The sequence below is a fragment of the Phocoena sinus genome, chromosome 4, assembly GCF_008692025.1.
Source record: "Phocoena sinus isolate mPhoSin1 chromosome 4, mPhoSin1.pri, whole genome shotgun sequence".
In the NCBI taxonomy this organism is placed as follows: Eukaryota; Metazoa; Chordata; class Mammalia; order Artiodactyla; family Phocoenidae; genus Phocoena; species Phocoena sinus.
The window spans coordinates 77,535,751-77,550,907 of record NC_045766.1 but is presented as its reverse complement, the minus strand read 5'-3'; the positions used below and the strand labels follow the sequence as shown (position 1 = coordinate 77,550,907).

At 36.5% G+C, this 15,157-nt stretch overlaps 1 protein-coding gene across 1 annotated transcript in view; it reads right to left on the bottom strand.

Annotated features, from left to right (window-relative positions):
* Nucleotides 1-1,171: 1,171 nt before the first annotated feature.
* Nucleotides 1,172-15,157, bottom strand: part of POLQ (DNA polymerase theta) — a 115,220-nt gene continuing 101,234 nt past the window's right edge. The window contains exons 27-30 of the mRNA XM_032631419.1: nucleotides 11,097-11,221; nucleotides 4,864-5,017; nucleotides 2,637-2,752; nucleotides 1,172-2,186 (exon numbers count right to left, since the gene is read on the bottom strand). Coding sequence (XP_032487310.1) covers nucleotides 2,073-2,186; nucleotides 2,637-2,752; nucleotides 4,864-5,017; nucleotides 11,097-11,221 — 509 coding nt within the window. The 3' untranslated portion in view covers nucleotides 1,172-2,072. The remainder of the gene's footprint in view (nucleotides 2,187-2,636; nucleotides 2,753-4,863; nucleotides 5,018-11,096; nucleotides 11,222-15,157) is intronic.

Here is a 15,157-nt window from a genome sequence, read left to right as displayed (position 1 = left end):
AAACACAAATTAGTATCTTACAGTTCTGAAGGTCAGAAGTCCAATATGATCTTATTGGGCTAAAATCAAGGTGCTGCCAGGGCTGTGTTCCTTCTGGAGGCTGTACATTCCACTGCCTTTTCCAGTTTTTAGAGGCTGTCTGCATTCCTTGGCTCATGGCTCCTTCTTCCATCTTTAAAGTCAGCAGTGTAGCATCTTCAAACCTCAATCTCACTCTTTCCATCGTCACATTTCCTCCTCTGACTCTGATCATCTGTCTGCCTCTCACAAGGACCCTTGTGTTCATATTGGAACCACCCAGATAATCTCCCCATTTCATGATCTCTAACTTAATCACATCAGCAATGTTCCTTTTGCCATGTGACGAAAATGTTCACAGGTTTTGGGGATTAGGATGTGAGCAGTTGGGGAGGGGAGGTGCATTCTGCCTACAACAAAGGGCATCTGTTACTAACATAGTGATTTGTAGACTGAAGAGCTACCATTGAAGTTTGAACTTTATGTGATTATTAAGTTAATATACCATGCCAACTGAAATTTGAATTGTGTTGTATGGACATTAGTGTTATTTAAGTAAACCATGGTAACTTGAATTTTTTCATAACTGAATCATGCAAAGCAAGGAGTGCCTGTTTTAAGCCCAGCTGAAGGTCAAAAAGGATGAGAAAATGCATGTAACCACACATGCAGAGCCATGGCTGCAGAAGATGAGGTGGAAGTGATCTATATGTCTGCACTCATATTTGGAGAACACTCATGTAAATAGGCTGAGGTTTCTCTTGTGCTGGATTCTCAAGGCCACCAGAATACTAACAGCACTGCAACTCTTCTGAGAAACGTGGTACAGGTGAATATGGAAAAAACTCGAGAAATAATGATATAACTTCCCTCTTACCTCTGTCTTCTTCTGCCACTTCCCCCCAGCACCAAAATATCTGAGGATCTTGTGCACTAATATCCAACTACTAATAGTGTATTACACTTTGTTTATAAAGCAACTGTCTTTTAAAATTCTGATGAATAAACATAAAAGAGCTCTATGATAACTGACTAAGAATATAATAAACACTTCCTATGTGTACACTGTTGAGCAAACTATAGAATAAGTAAATGGATACACAGGCTTCTGATACTTAGACCAAACACAATTTTGAAAACTGAACTGCTGGTATAAAGTTTCTCATACATTAATTTTATTAAAACAGCAAAAAAAAAAAAAAGGTCAGTTATTCACCTCTGACTGGGATTATAAAGTACAATCTTTTAGCGTGAGTATTCTCACCATGCCACAGAGAAAGGCACTGAGGGACTGATGAGGGGGTGTTTTCCTTCTCTGGCAGTGTTATATTAAACTGCAGTATAAATATCTGATCTTAAGATCAGAATACCTCTTGAAGAGGTGTAGCTTGTTTTATATTACCTAAGTATTGGAAATATATTAATTGCATGAATTGGGAGAGGGAAAGGAAGAAGAAATGGCAATTCATGAAAATCCATTCCCAGACTACATCCATACCAAGTCTTACCACTTTACAGAATTCTTAATTTACTAGCCAGTGCTATTTAAAAATACCATTTCAAAAGTCTTACACCGATACTGGATGAAAATCACACACAACACCTAACCCTGGTGGTTTATGTGAAACCAAATCCTTATCTGCCTCTGGCTCCTTCAGGGGTCTGTATCACCAGTGTCTGAATCCTGGTTGGGATGAAAATGACCCTGAGACAGCAGTTTCATTTTCTTCATGCTCAACCAGACAGATGAAGATCCAAAGTGCTAAGTACCTATTTCAAGCATGTGTTCTGAAACTGTTTAGGGCCACAGTAAACTATAAAAGGCAATTTCATAGATACTCTTTGAGAGTGAATATAATCATTAAACTTGATATTTTGCCTCAAAAACGTTTTTCATACTACAGAAAATGAACTCATACATGTTTTGAAACTCTCACTATAAAATTACTATCATAAGTTCATCAAAACTTGAGGGTTTCTGTTTTCATGAAGTAGGTGAAAGGGTAATCTCTATTCTTTCCATGTGATTGTACCTACACCAGGCTTCCCTACAATCACACATCAAAGTCCTTCAGCTCTCCCCAGCTGGCACCTATTTTCACTTTCACTTTCAGTTTCACAGAGAGTTTTATGGCACTTTCCATTTCATTCTTGACAATCTGAGCTACCTACAAAAAAAAAAAAAAGAGGTTAACAAACTCTGCCCAATCCAAGAACTGTCTGCCAGCTCACCCACTGAGGGGATAAACCAGACTGGAGCTCTTTACCTCATGGTGCTTAAAACTCTAAGTTGGAAAAGAGCCAGGTATCCCACACTAGTCTGCCCTGACAAACAGAAGCTCTGCCAGGTTCACTAGAATGCTCAGAGCTTTGAAATCCTCAGGGCAAGACTCCAAATTCTCATCTAACTTCTCGCAGACAAAAATACCCCTGCATCAGGAATTTCTTTTAAAATGAGTTTAAAGCTGAGCACTCTTAGCTCTTTCTCTACCCTTAAGGATTCTACTTTTCTATAGCCATCCTGGGGATAGGGAAGGGTTCCAGAAATCTCATGCATCTTAGCCTGACTTACAGTGTCTTAGCTTTCTGTAGAATGGACATGAACACTGCAAAAATACCTGAACAACATCCTCTTCTGCCACTTCATATAAGAGTTCATCATGGAGTTGAAGGATGAAGAAGCCTCCTCTGATGGGACAGAACATCCCTTGCAGTTTTCTCTTTGGTAACAATCCTACCCCATGAGAAAAGTAGCAAAACTGATCAGCATGTCACTGTGCTATGGGAGTATTTTTTTTTTAAGAGGGATTTTGGGAAATTATAATTAAGAGATTAAAACACATAAAATTTGGAGCTATCAAGAAAATAACTAATTGCTGGTTGCCACCTAGCCCACCTATCAGGTAAACTCAAATCTCCACCTACCTCCTCCCAGAAATGAGGAGTCTAACAAAGACATCAGTAAATGGAGTTGATTGACACTCCTTGATGTCTTTTTCTGGCCAGAAGTGTCACCATGGTAGAATTGGTGATTCCCCAGTTGGACCACACACTCTAGACAAGTAATTCTAAACCTAGGGTCCAAATGTGGACTTCAGAAAATACACAGATTCCTTCAAGATATATGAAAGGGTCTATGTCTGTATATTTTTCTGTGGAGATGATGTATACCTTTTCAGAAGATTCTCAAAAGAACTCATGAATCCAAAAATGGTTTAAAAAATCACTGTATTATAGTTATTATAATATAGTTATTATAGTCACTATTTCCTAACTAGTGGGCCTAGTGGTACAGAATATGCCCCTCTGATCACTAAAATAAGGTTCAACATTAATACTTTTAGAGTATCTGCCTTCCATTGTTTGCCCGTTTCTCAGAGCAGTCCTTCCTTTTTGCCATTCAAATTTCCTATACTTATTCTTCAAGACAGCACAAATACCGTCTCCCTCAATATCTGGTGCTTCCCTCAGAGAGAGTTCTTTAGCTGTCACTACCTGCAGCCCAAGTTTTCTCAGAGGTGGCTCTCACAGGGTAAGAGAACAAAGGCAGATGAGGCATGGCAAGTTGCTTCCATACCAGGGCTGCAAAGGCTGTGCATCTGTTTGCCAGTTTGGCTAAAATCTGATCTGACCCATTGGGCCCCACTTATCTTGCATCATTGGCTGTCTGGATGCTCTAGTTTTTCTGCTTTCTGATCGTTGTACCTTTGTCCTCTTGATTTCCCTTGGTTACTTGGCTTCTGACCCAGAATGCCATGATCCTCCTGTCCCCTGTGTGGTCTGCTTCCTCAGGCTGAGCTCCCTTTGATCTCACTGACCAACTACTGCCTTTAACTCAACATGACACAATCAAGCCATCCTCATGACATACCCACATTGTCTTCCACTCACTCTAAAGAGTGATACCACCTATATCTTCATTTTGACACTGCATCATTCTGCTGTGAAGAGTCAGGTAAATATTTCACAGTCAGGTATCATATCTTCCTTTCCTTAGCAGATTTAAAATTCAAACATAGGTTGACAACTTTTACTTCTAAATCCTCCGAAGCACACAGTACAATGTTATTCCCCAAATAAGTTTGACCATACATCCTCTTTCTACAAATATAAGAGTGTGAATGTGTGCATGTGTTCATGGAAAGTCATGAACAGGAAAATCAACATCTTCTTAAGGTGTGGTATGAGGATCGAAGAGGATCCCAGAGATTCTTTCAAAGCATCTGCAAAGTCATTATTTTCCCAATAACACCCAAAGGTTATTTTCCTTTTTCAGTCTCCTTCTTTCATAAGCGTACAACAAGGTGATCAATTATCTTGGTGAAAGTCCCACATCCTGGGAAACCATCGGTCTCCCACAAACTGGGACATTCATCATCCTCTACAGAGGATTTTCCAGAGATTACAGAACAGGTAATATTGCAACAAACTGAATGCAGAAAAATATAAGAGACTCCAACTGTCATCTCTTAAGCCAGACATTAAAGAGATTTTCAGAAAAATAAAACCACTCATCACGAATTTTTTTGTTGTTCTGAAAAAATGTAGTTATTTTCATAAAAATATGTTATTTATGTTAACACATGGTGGGTTTATTATTGTTACCTGTAAATGTTAATAAATGTTTTTAAATTCCCAGTTTTAATTTCTAATATGGTAAATATTAGTAGATATAATTAACACACATAAACAAAAGCTCTTTGGGATCCTTTCTAAGAGTATAAAGACATCATGAAACCAAAATGTTTGAGAACTGCTGAGAAATAAATATAAATCGTTTCCCCTTTTCTTTTCTGACGTAATTAATCTCACCATGTCATAGAAGGGCCTCATTTATGAACAAACCTGTTCTGTCATTTTGGAGCATACTCTCCCGATGACCATGGGATTTGAAGGCTGAGTGGAAGGTTTCTAACTGCTTCTGAATATTAACTGTGGCTATTTTGACAATATCAGCCGCCGAACCTTGGACTCTTGTGTTGATAGCCTGACGCTCAGCCTATGAAAAACAACAATAACAGATGCTCCATCAGACACGCCAGCATTGTTTCATACCTGCCTTTAGCGTCCACAGATTAGTGCTCACATGTGCAGACTGGAAATCTGGAACTGAGATGTGACCCAGGGCATCCACTATAAGCTGTATCTTAAGAATAACAACCAGAATGATCCAGGGCTCTAGATTCTGGGCTATCATTCACATGAGGATAGACTAAACAAAAGAAGGTCAGATTGCTTCAGTTTAGAAATCTTCGACAGTTAGGAACCAAAAACTACATTACACTTAAAATGTATCTAGAAGCTCAAAATTATTTTTAAAAATATATTATCAGTATTCTAAACTTCACTTTAAAGGATCCATTCCTCAAAATACAATTCCTCTTAACACTAAATAGATATAATTAGAATACCATTCTTTGTGATGTGGGTTGGAATGTTTCAAGCACATCCCTCATATCAGTGGCCTCTCAGTCCTATGTAGAGTTTGGCCCCAGCAAGTCTGCAGCCCTCTGGTATGAATCAGAGCTTTTTATGGGCTGTTGGGCCTAATCGTTAGCTGCTGGTGAAAATGCAGATCCTAGATCCCCAGGTATTAAATTAGAACTTCCCTGAAACTACTGCTGCCATGAGCTTCTTGGCAGGCAACCACAGCTGCTAAAAGTGAACATCCCGGGGCAGTAGGAATAGGGGTCTAGGTTAATATCCAAGATGTAATCTATCCATGAATATCACTCCTGTTGTTCCAAAAGGGCTCACTGGAGGGATCTATATAACCTGAGAGGTGTTCTCTAGTTCCCTGTCACCTGGGCTACATCAACTCCTAGTATATTACATACTGGTTTAAAGAGGTAGACTTTTTAACTACTGTTTTGTCAAATGCTGATGAATCCATTCTAAACTCACTCAGTTGTCACCGTTTAAAGAGTGACTGAATTTCAAAGTTCTGACTGCTCCCATTCTTGAAACTATATGGCCTCTGTGCAGTGGATTATGTATTGTTGCTATTACTTGCTGCCTTTCTCTGTTAAGTCCCATGGCCCCCACCCATTGCCATGTAATTCAAAGTGTTTTTCACTCTAAAAGAATGGCCTTGACTTGTTTTGGCCAATAAAATGTGAGTAAAACTGACATACAGCACATGCAAGGAGTTTTAAAAGCTATCTAACACTGTCACAAAAAAGGGCTTATCCCAGGTAGGTACTTTTCTTTATTCTGAATTTTAGAATGAAGAAAATACAGAGCAGAGGCAGAGTCAACCCAGAGCCAAACTGTAATGTGAATTAAAAACAAATATTCTTATTATAAGTCACTGAAATACAGGAGTTGTTTTTACTGTGACACAAACAAATATAACTAAAATATATAATTCATTCTCATGATATTGTACTTCCCTGATTCTATTCCAAAATAAGAAAACTTGGCAGTCTCAGCTTTGTGTCCACAATCTCAGTCCCTTCTCATCACTAGAGGTGTTTTCATATACATAAAAATATACAGGTTTCTGGTAACAGGAGATTATGCCATTAGGACTAACCTTTCCACTGATAACCAGAAAAAGGCGGTCAGAAAATGCCTCATTTGAATGAATCAGACAGGAAAAGGGGAAGTGAAGAATTATAGAACCTAGAGAACTGGGAGAGAAAGGAAACAAGGAGGTGATCCTGGCATTGGAGGCCATCCTTTCTCCCAGGGAAATCAACAGATTCCAGAAGAGGCAGCTGACAGGCTAAGAAGCTGAGCAGAACTTGATGGTCTTGAAGTATTTGGGTTCACAGCCCAATAAGTAGGAGGCCTGGTAAGGAGGTGAGATAATACAACTGTTTCTATAGAAAACTAAGAAAAACAAAAGGCAATAGGAACAGACTACAGGGATTCAAGTATGAGCCATATTTGACTACAGACTATTATCAAACCTATTAGACTATAAAATGATCATGTTATCAAGAAAATAAAAGACAAAATTGAATATTTCGGCAGAGAACAAAATACCATTAAGAACCAAATAGAAACTCTATAACCAAAAAATTAAAACAACAGAACTTAAAGCATTTAAACAGTGCTTTTCCCTATAGTTTGGTGTATGTGTGCAGTGGGAGATAGTATTGACTTGGAGAGAAGATAAAAAGGCCTTCTGGGGTGCTGGAAAAGTTCTATACCATTAGACCTAAAAGCTCAATAGTTGCTCAACAGCAAATTGAAGAGCAAATCAGCCAACTGAAAGATAAGCTAGAAGAAAATATCCAGAATTAAGCATGATGAAATATAAACATGGAACAGAGGATATGAAATATAAACATGGAACAGGGGATACGAAAAATGAGGAATTAAAGAGAAAAGTTTTTAAAATTTATAATAGAAGTTCCAGAAAGAGAGGAGAGATTTTGATGAAGCAATGACTGAAGAAGAAATGACTAAAAATTTTCCAAAATCAACAAAAGATCTCACGGTGCAGATTCACGAAGTCCTAACACCCTCAAAAACAGATCAGTTAAACACACACAGACACACACAGACACACACACACAGGCACATGAAGTTAAAAAAAAACCACAGGGGCTTCCCTGGTGGCGCAGTGGTTGAGAGTCCGCCTGCCGATGCAGGGGACACGAATTCGTGCCCCGGTCCGGGAAGATCCCACGTGCCGCGGAGCGACTGGGCCCATGAGCCATGGCCGCTGAGCCTGCGCGTCCGGAGCCTGTGCTCCGCAACGGGAGAGGCCGCAGCAGTGAGAGGCTTGCGTACCACACAAAAAAACAAACCCACAAACTTAAGCACATCACAGAAAATCTGCTGGAAACCACAAGGAAAGAAAAATACTGTATTAAAAGCAACCTAGAGAAAAAAGGCAGATTGCATTTAAAGAAGAAACAGACCAGGGATGGGCAAACTAAAGCCTACAGGCCAAGTCTGGCCCATCTCTTGTTTCTGTAAATACAGCTCTACTGGAACACAGCCACACTCACTCATTTATGTAGGGTCTATGGCTGCATCTGCACTAGAACAGCAGGCTTGAGTAGTTGTAATGGAGACTCTGCAACCTACAAGCACATATTTAAGGGAGCTTACTTTTTCTGACACAGACACTATTAAAAACCTAAAGGAAAATTCTACTTATCGGTAAAATGTTTAAAATTTCCCTCTGAGACCTGAAAAGTGGCAAAGATACTCACTATCACTAACTCTATTCAACACTGTCCTAGCTAGTAAGTCAAGCAAAAGTAAAAAAAAAAAAAAAAAAAAAAAAAAAGAATAAGACTTGGAAAGACAGTTATAAAACTACTTTTTTTTCCCCAGATAATAACTGTGTAGATAGAATACCTAAAAGTATCTACAGATAAAATTTTGTAATTAGTAAGTAATATTTGCAAGGTTTCTAGACAAAAGAACAACAATAAAGGCAATTATCTTTCTATACCAGTAGTAAAGGGTTAGAAAACGTAAAAAGGGAAGGAAAAGATTTAAAAAGATGCCATTCACAACAGCATGAAACTTTTCCAATATCTAGCTATAAATTTAATAAAAACCTTGTAAGATCTCTTCCCCAAAACTATACATCATTAGTGAGAGAATTTTAAAAGACCTAAATAAATGGACATATATAACATGTTTATCAACTGGAAAACTCAAATTTATAAATATGTCATTAATCCCATCTTGATCTATGAACTCAAGGCAACTGCAATTAAAAAATCCCAGCAGGATTTTGTGTTTGTATGGAAATTCACAAGCTGCTTCTACAATTTATATGGAAATGCAGAGAACCCAAGAACAGGCAAATATTCTTGGGGGAGAGAAAAAAAGCAAGTTGGGAAAACTTCACCATATATCAAGACATAGTATTCAAGAAAAAGCAAAACTACAAGATACTACTTTACACCCACCAGAAAAGCTAAAATTATGTTAACTTAATAGCAAATGTTGGCATGGATGCAGAGCAATGAGAACTCAAATTTATATGGGAGGACAAATTGCTACAACTACCATAAAACACAATGTGGCTTTATCTACTGAAATTGAAGATGAGAGCAATTCTATGTCTACCGCTTTACCAAACATAAACAGAAACATATGTGCACCAGGAACCTTGAACAAGAATAATTAAATCATCAAGATCCATAATAGAAACCCATCCAAATAGAAAATTCTCCAAACTAGAAACCCATCAACAGAAAAATGGATAAATTGTGGTATATTCATATAACAGAGCCATATACCTACCCCAACATGAAACAACATAAATGACTTGCCTAATGTAATTTTGAGTGACAGAAGCTAAACACAGAATACATATATATGATATATAGAGAGGTCAAAACAAAACCACAGGGTTAGAGGTTATAGTGGTTATTTCTGGGAAGGCAGTGTATGGTGATTAGGAAGAGGTATGAGGGGAGCTTCTGGGGTGCTGACAATATTCTATATTTTGGTTTGTATGGTAGTTACATAGGTATAGCTCTATGATAATTTACTGAAATTTAAATTTGTTTCTTGTGCTTTCTCTATGTATATTTTTCAGTACAGTAAAAGTTGAAATAAAATGTAAAACCAAACTAAATGAAAACCAAACAATAAATCTGGCTATATTTACTCCATTTCTGATTCAGAGGGGTGCAATTTTTTTTTTCCCTCAGCAACAACATAATGAATCAATTAGAACTCTGACTCCTAAGGATTTGGTATAAAAAGTCTTACTCTCACAGTTTTAACTTCAAAAATATTAGTTTTTAAAAAATTATATGGTTCATTAACATTAATCATTCTATCCTCCATTTTTCATTGTGTAAATACCAAAAAACATAATCAATCCCTATTAGATCAAGCTCAAATTTCTCAGCCTGCCATTAAAAGCCTTCCCCAATAGCTGATTCCATCTGACCAGTAGAAAATTATCTATTCCTAAGTGACAACTCAAACTTTCCACTCCTATCAGATTGGCTTCTAGCCAATCCTTACTCAAACTCTTGGTCACTTGTGATTATCTTTTTCTCATGCCATCAATTAAATTTTAAATAGTCTTCAAGAATCTGTTTAAGTCCTATCTCCTCTAGAAGCTTAAATAACTGAGTATACATGCTACTTTTATATTTTTTTAGTTTGCTTTATCTCTTCCAATACATTTTAAGACTTACTTTTCCTAGTGCAACAACTACAGTGCCTACTTCACTTGGAGATATGATAAAAGGCTGATAAATATCTGACATCTGTATGTGGATATATGGGAGGCGAGAGAGTGAAGAAGTAACAAAACCCCAACTATTCCTCCATGGTCCCTAAGAGCATTATTGCTCTGAGAGATTCTAGCTCAAGACAGTAGTTTAGCAATTTGGGGGCTGGATATTTTCATTACATACAATGTGTAGTGGGCACTGACACACAAAAGTATGGAGTAAGGGCAAAATACAACCAGTTAAAATAGGAAGGTTTGGACTATAACAGAAATTTAAATGCTCAGATACACAAAAAGTGTAGATACACTTTTATGGATCCCAATGATTTCAGAAAGAGATTTCAATCATAATTTGAGTAAATACCATCAATACATCTTTTGAATGATATTAAATATCATTTTAATATCTTCTTTAATATTTGGGGTATCCTAATAACAACCTCTGATGAGCCAGCGCTTTTAAAATAAATAAACAAAAGGAATGAACCAAAAAATACCACAATTCAATGACTGGCTAATCTCTGAAGACAATGCAATCTGGTGTAATATGACAAATTAGTATAGATATCTGAAACAAAGAACAATTAGCAAATGTAAGAATTAAGTTTTTATATAACTTATTACCAAAGCTAATAAATAATTGGCTTACTAAAACAGAACATCTTTAACTGAAATATTACTAAGTGAACTCATATTTCCATTAGTTTCCTATAGAGACTGTGTTCAGCAAATACTGGCATGTACCATCACTTCAGAAGTCCTTAATAAAATAGAAGATCCTATTAATATGCTAGTGATCTCTAAAAGGAACATTAGCAGGGTTCAGTCTTTGTTGAAAAAGTACATGTCATTAAAGTTAAAAATTTAATTTAAAATACTAAGTTAAAAATCCAGAGAAATTTCAACATACGTGAGCTTTGTGATAAGGGTTGTTGTCTTTGATTCCTGGTAAATATCTATGCCTTCCCAAAATGGTCTGAACAAATCCATCTCTTTTACAATTCTTCACTGTCTCTCTCATGAAATGATTAATCCCTACAAAGAAAATGAAGAAACAATTACAACCAATGTCCATCCTTAATCTCACTCACTAGTTTCAATATAGTGAAATATACCAAAACTTCACCATGATTAACATTAATATCACATCATCAAAATTTTGCATATAAACTTTCATTCACTTTTTCTTCCAGTTTTATTGAGAAATAACTTATACACATCACTGTACAGCATGACAGTTTGCTTTACATATATTGTGAAATAGTGCTCGCTTAGGCAGCACATATACATATGTTGTGAAATTACCACAATAAATTTAATTAACACTCATCACCTCATATAGCTATGAAAGTTAGAAACAAAAGGGACTTTAGAAATGACATAATCTCTGTTTTTCAACCACCATCACCAACAACAAAAAATACAAAACTAAACTCCAGAACAACAGAGCAGGTACTAAAACCTAGATGGTTTTATTACAGGACCTTAAGACTACTCCATGCTACTTTTCACAGGGTTCTGTTCTTTGATCACACTAACCCTCTTTTACTCTTTGAGCTTATCTTTACCAGGCTTAATACATTCCAACAGCTCCTTGTTACCATCTATGCTATGATTCAAATAGGACCTAACTGAAACTAATGCATGAAGTTGTAATATTTTATTAGAAACTTAAACAACTCACTTCTTAAAATTCAAAAAGACTACATATAGTATATTACTCAAACACATTCATAGTCCCTATACCAGCATTCATCCTTTGCTATATAGGTCCGTTATTAGGTCTTACGACTCTCCAGGATGAACTCTTTGCTTCAGATGGGCCAGTCTCTTCATTGCCCATTCCTGTCTCTGAGCTAGAGAGGTTCTTCTCTCCTGGAACATTCTTTTTCTATACTCTTTAAAACACATTTAAGTACAGAGACTGCTAATCTATCTTTATTCTTTTGTGCAATTTCTGCTTTCTCACAGCTCTGCTCATCCTAAGTAATAAACACTAATGCCTCCCAATTAAAACCCCTCATTTGAGGATTTATATTGTGTGGCTGGCACAGATTGTGGGTGAAAGGAAGGGGAGAAACCCTGCCAAGTGCAGCTGTTGGTGATATCTGACTACTAGCATAGGAGTTTCAGAAAGCAATCAGGCTCTCATCTTCTCTTCAGGAATTACTGTGATACTGCTGAGTAAAGAGCAAAGAAAAGGATGAGATTTAAGAGACTACACCTCTATGAATTATCTTACCTGACTCCTGTAGGAAGCCTTCAAATAGTCAGAGATTGCAAGAACTACTTTAAAAAAACAATCAATGCTGAGGTATAATTTACATACAATAAACAAAGCTGAGATATAATTTACATACAATAAAAGGCACCCACTTCTGGTGAACAGTTTGATGCATTTTAACAAACATATACACCCCTCTAACAACCACTACAAGATACAAAACATTTTAATCACCTTCACAGTCAGCTCCCCATTATCAGCCTCAAACACTAATGGATCTACTTTATTACACTCTATCCTTTTCATGTTCTTGAATTTCATAAATTACACTGTATGTTCTCACTTGTGTCTGCCTTCTCTTGCTAAGTAGCATTCCATTGATGAGATATACCAAAATCTGTTTATCCATAATCCTGTTGACAGATATTTGTTCCTGTTAAAAAGGAGACAGCAGGGCCAAAATGGAGTCACTTGTGCTAAACCCTATGTCAGCAAACTAAGACTTATTACCTAACCAAATTGCAGCCTCAACACCCCCAGGAATGTAACCTTTAACCAGTCAACCTGGTATTACATGGTCAGGACTAGTGAGGTTATCTGCCCAATAGGCCCTTCCATTCCCCTTAGGAGAGTGACCTTGCCTGAAACAATGCATTCTTTGCTAATATTTCCTTTATCCCCCTACCCCCTTTCTGCCTTTAAAAAACTTTCCTCTTCTACAGTTCGGTGGAGCTCCTTTCTAGTGCTAGATGGGATGTTGCCCGATTCATGAATCATTGAATAAAGCCAATTTGATCTTTAATAAATTTACTCAGTTGATAAAGAAATGGAGTAATAGGTACAGAGAACAAACAGATGGTTGCCAGAGGGGAGGGAGTTGGGGGGAGGAGAAAAATAGGTGAGGGAGACTAAGAGGCACAAACTTTCAGTTACAAAACACATGAGTCACAAGTATGAAATGTACAGTGTGGGGAATATAGTCAATAACTATGTAATATCTTTGTATGGTGACAGATGACAACTAGACTTACCATGGTGACCATTTTGAAATGTATAGAAACATCAAATCACTGTGTTGTATACCAGGAGTTAACATAGTTTGTAGTTCAAATATACTTCAAAAACAAACTCATAGAAAAAGAGATTAGATTTGTGGCTACCAGAGGTGGGGAGTGGGAGGAGAGGGAATGGGTGATGGTGGTCAAAAGGTACAAACTTCCAGTTATAAGATAAATAAGTACTAGGAATGAAATGTACAACACGATACAGCTAATTAACACTGTTGAATGTTATATATGAAAACTGTTAAGAGAGCAAATCCTAAGAGTTCTCATCACAAGGAAAAAATCTTTTTTTTCTATTTCTTTAATGTTGTATCAATATGAGATGACGGATGCTCACTAAATCTATGTGGTAATCATTTCATGATATATGTAAGTCAAGTGATTATGCTGTACACCTTAAACTTATAAAGTGCTGTGTGTCAATTATAACTCAATAAAACTGGGGAAAAATTTTTTTAATTTACTCACTAGGATTTTTGTTGTTTAACACTTCCAGTCTTTGGCTGTTATGAATAAAACTGCTATAACATTCACATACAAGTCTTTCTTTGGACATATGTTTTCATTTTTCTTGGGCAACCATCCAATAGTAGAATTGCAGAATCATACAGTTAAGTGTATGTTTTACTTTATATGAAAGAGCCATAGTGTCTTCCAAAGTGGTTGTACCATTTTACAACCAATCAGCAATGTAAAAGAGACACACTGTTTTTAAATTTTAGCATTCTAATGTTTCTATAATGGTATCTCTTTGTGGTTTTAACTTGCTTTTCCCTGAGAACAAATGACGATAACACTTGATGTAGTTATTCACATATTTTCTTTTGTGAAGTGTCTGTTCAAATTTTTGAACTTTATTTTATTGCATAATTTACTTTCTTAGTATTGAGTTGTAAGAGTTCTTTATGTATTCTGGATGCAAGTCCTTTGTTAGATAATAGGAACTATAAATATTTCCTCTCAGTCTGTGGCTTGACTTTATATTTTCTTTATGGTGTCTTTTATCAATATTTATTTTTTATGACTAATTCAGTGTTATTATCACCTAAGAAATTGTTGCCTACCTCAATGTCATAAAGCTCCTCTCCCTTTTCCTCTGCAAGATTGATAGTTCTAGTTTTTACTTTTAGGTCTGTGGTTCATATCAAGTTAATTTTTGAATATAGTATGAGATAAAGTAGAGTTCATTTTTTTTTCCATACTGGTATCCAGTTGTTCTGGCACCAACTGTTGACATGACCATCTTTCCTCCATTGAATTACTATGGCAACTTTGTTGAAAATCAATTCACCATATATGTATAGGTCTATTTCCTGATGCTCTATTGTGTTTCATTGTTCCCTGCATCTACCCTTATACCTATCTTGATTATTGTAGCTTTATAATAAATTTTGAAACCAAGGAGTGTAAATAATCAACATTGTACTTCCCCCCCCAAATTATTCTAGTTATTCCAGGCCCTTTGAATTTCCATATAAATTTAGAATCAGCTTGTCAAATTTGACACAAAAGTCTAATGATAGTTTGATTGGAAATGCACTGAGTCTATAGAACAATTTACAGCGAACAGTGATCATAACAATATTGTGCCTTCTAATAAATTAACATGGTAAACCTCACATTTACTTAAGTATTCTTCAATTTCCCTCAGGATTGCTTTGGAGTTTTCAATAAAGTCTTGCA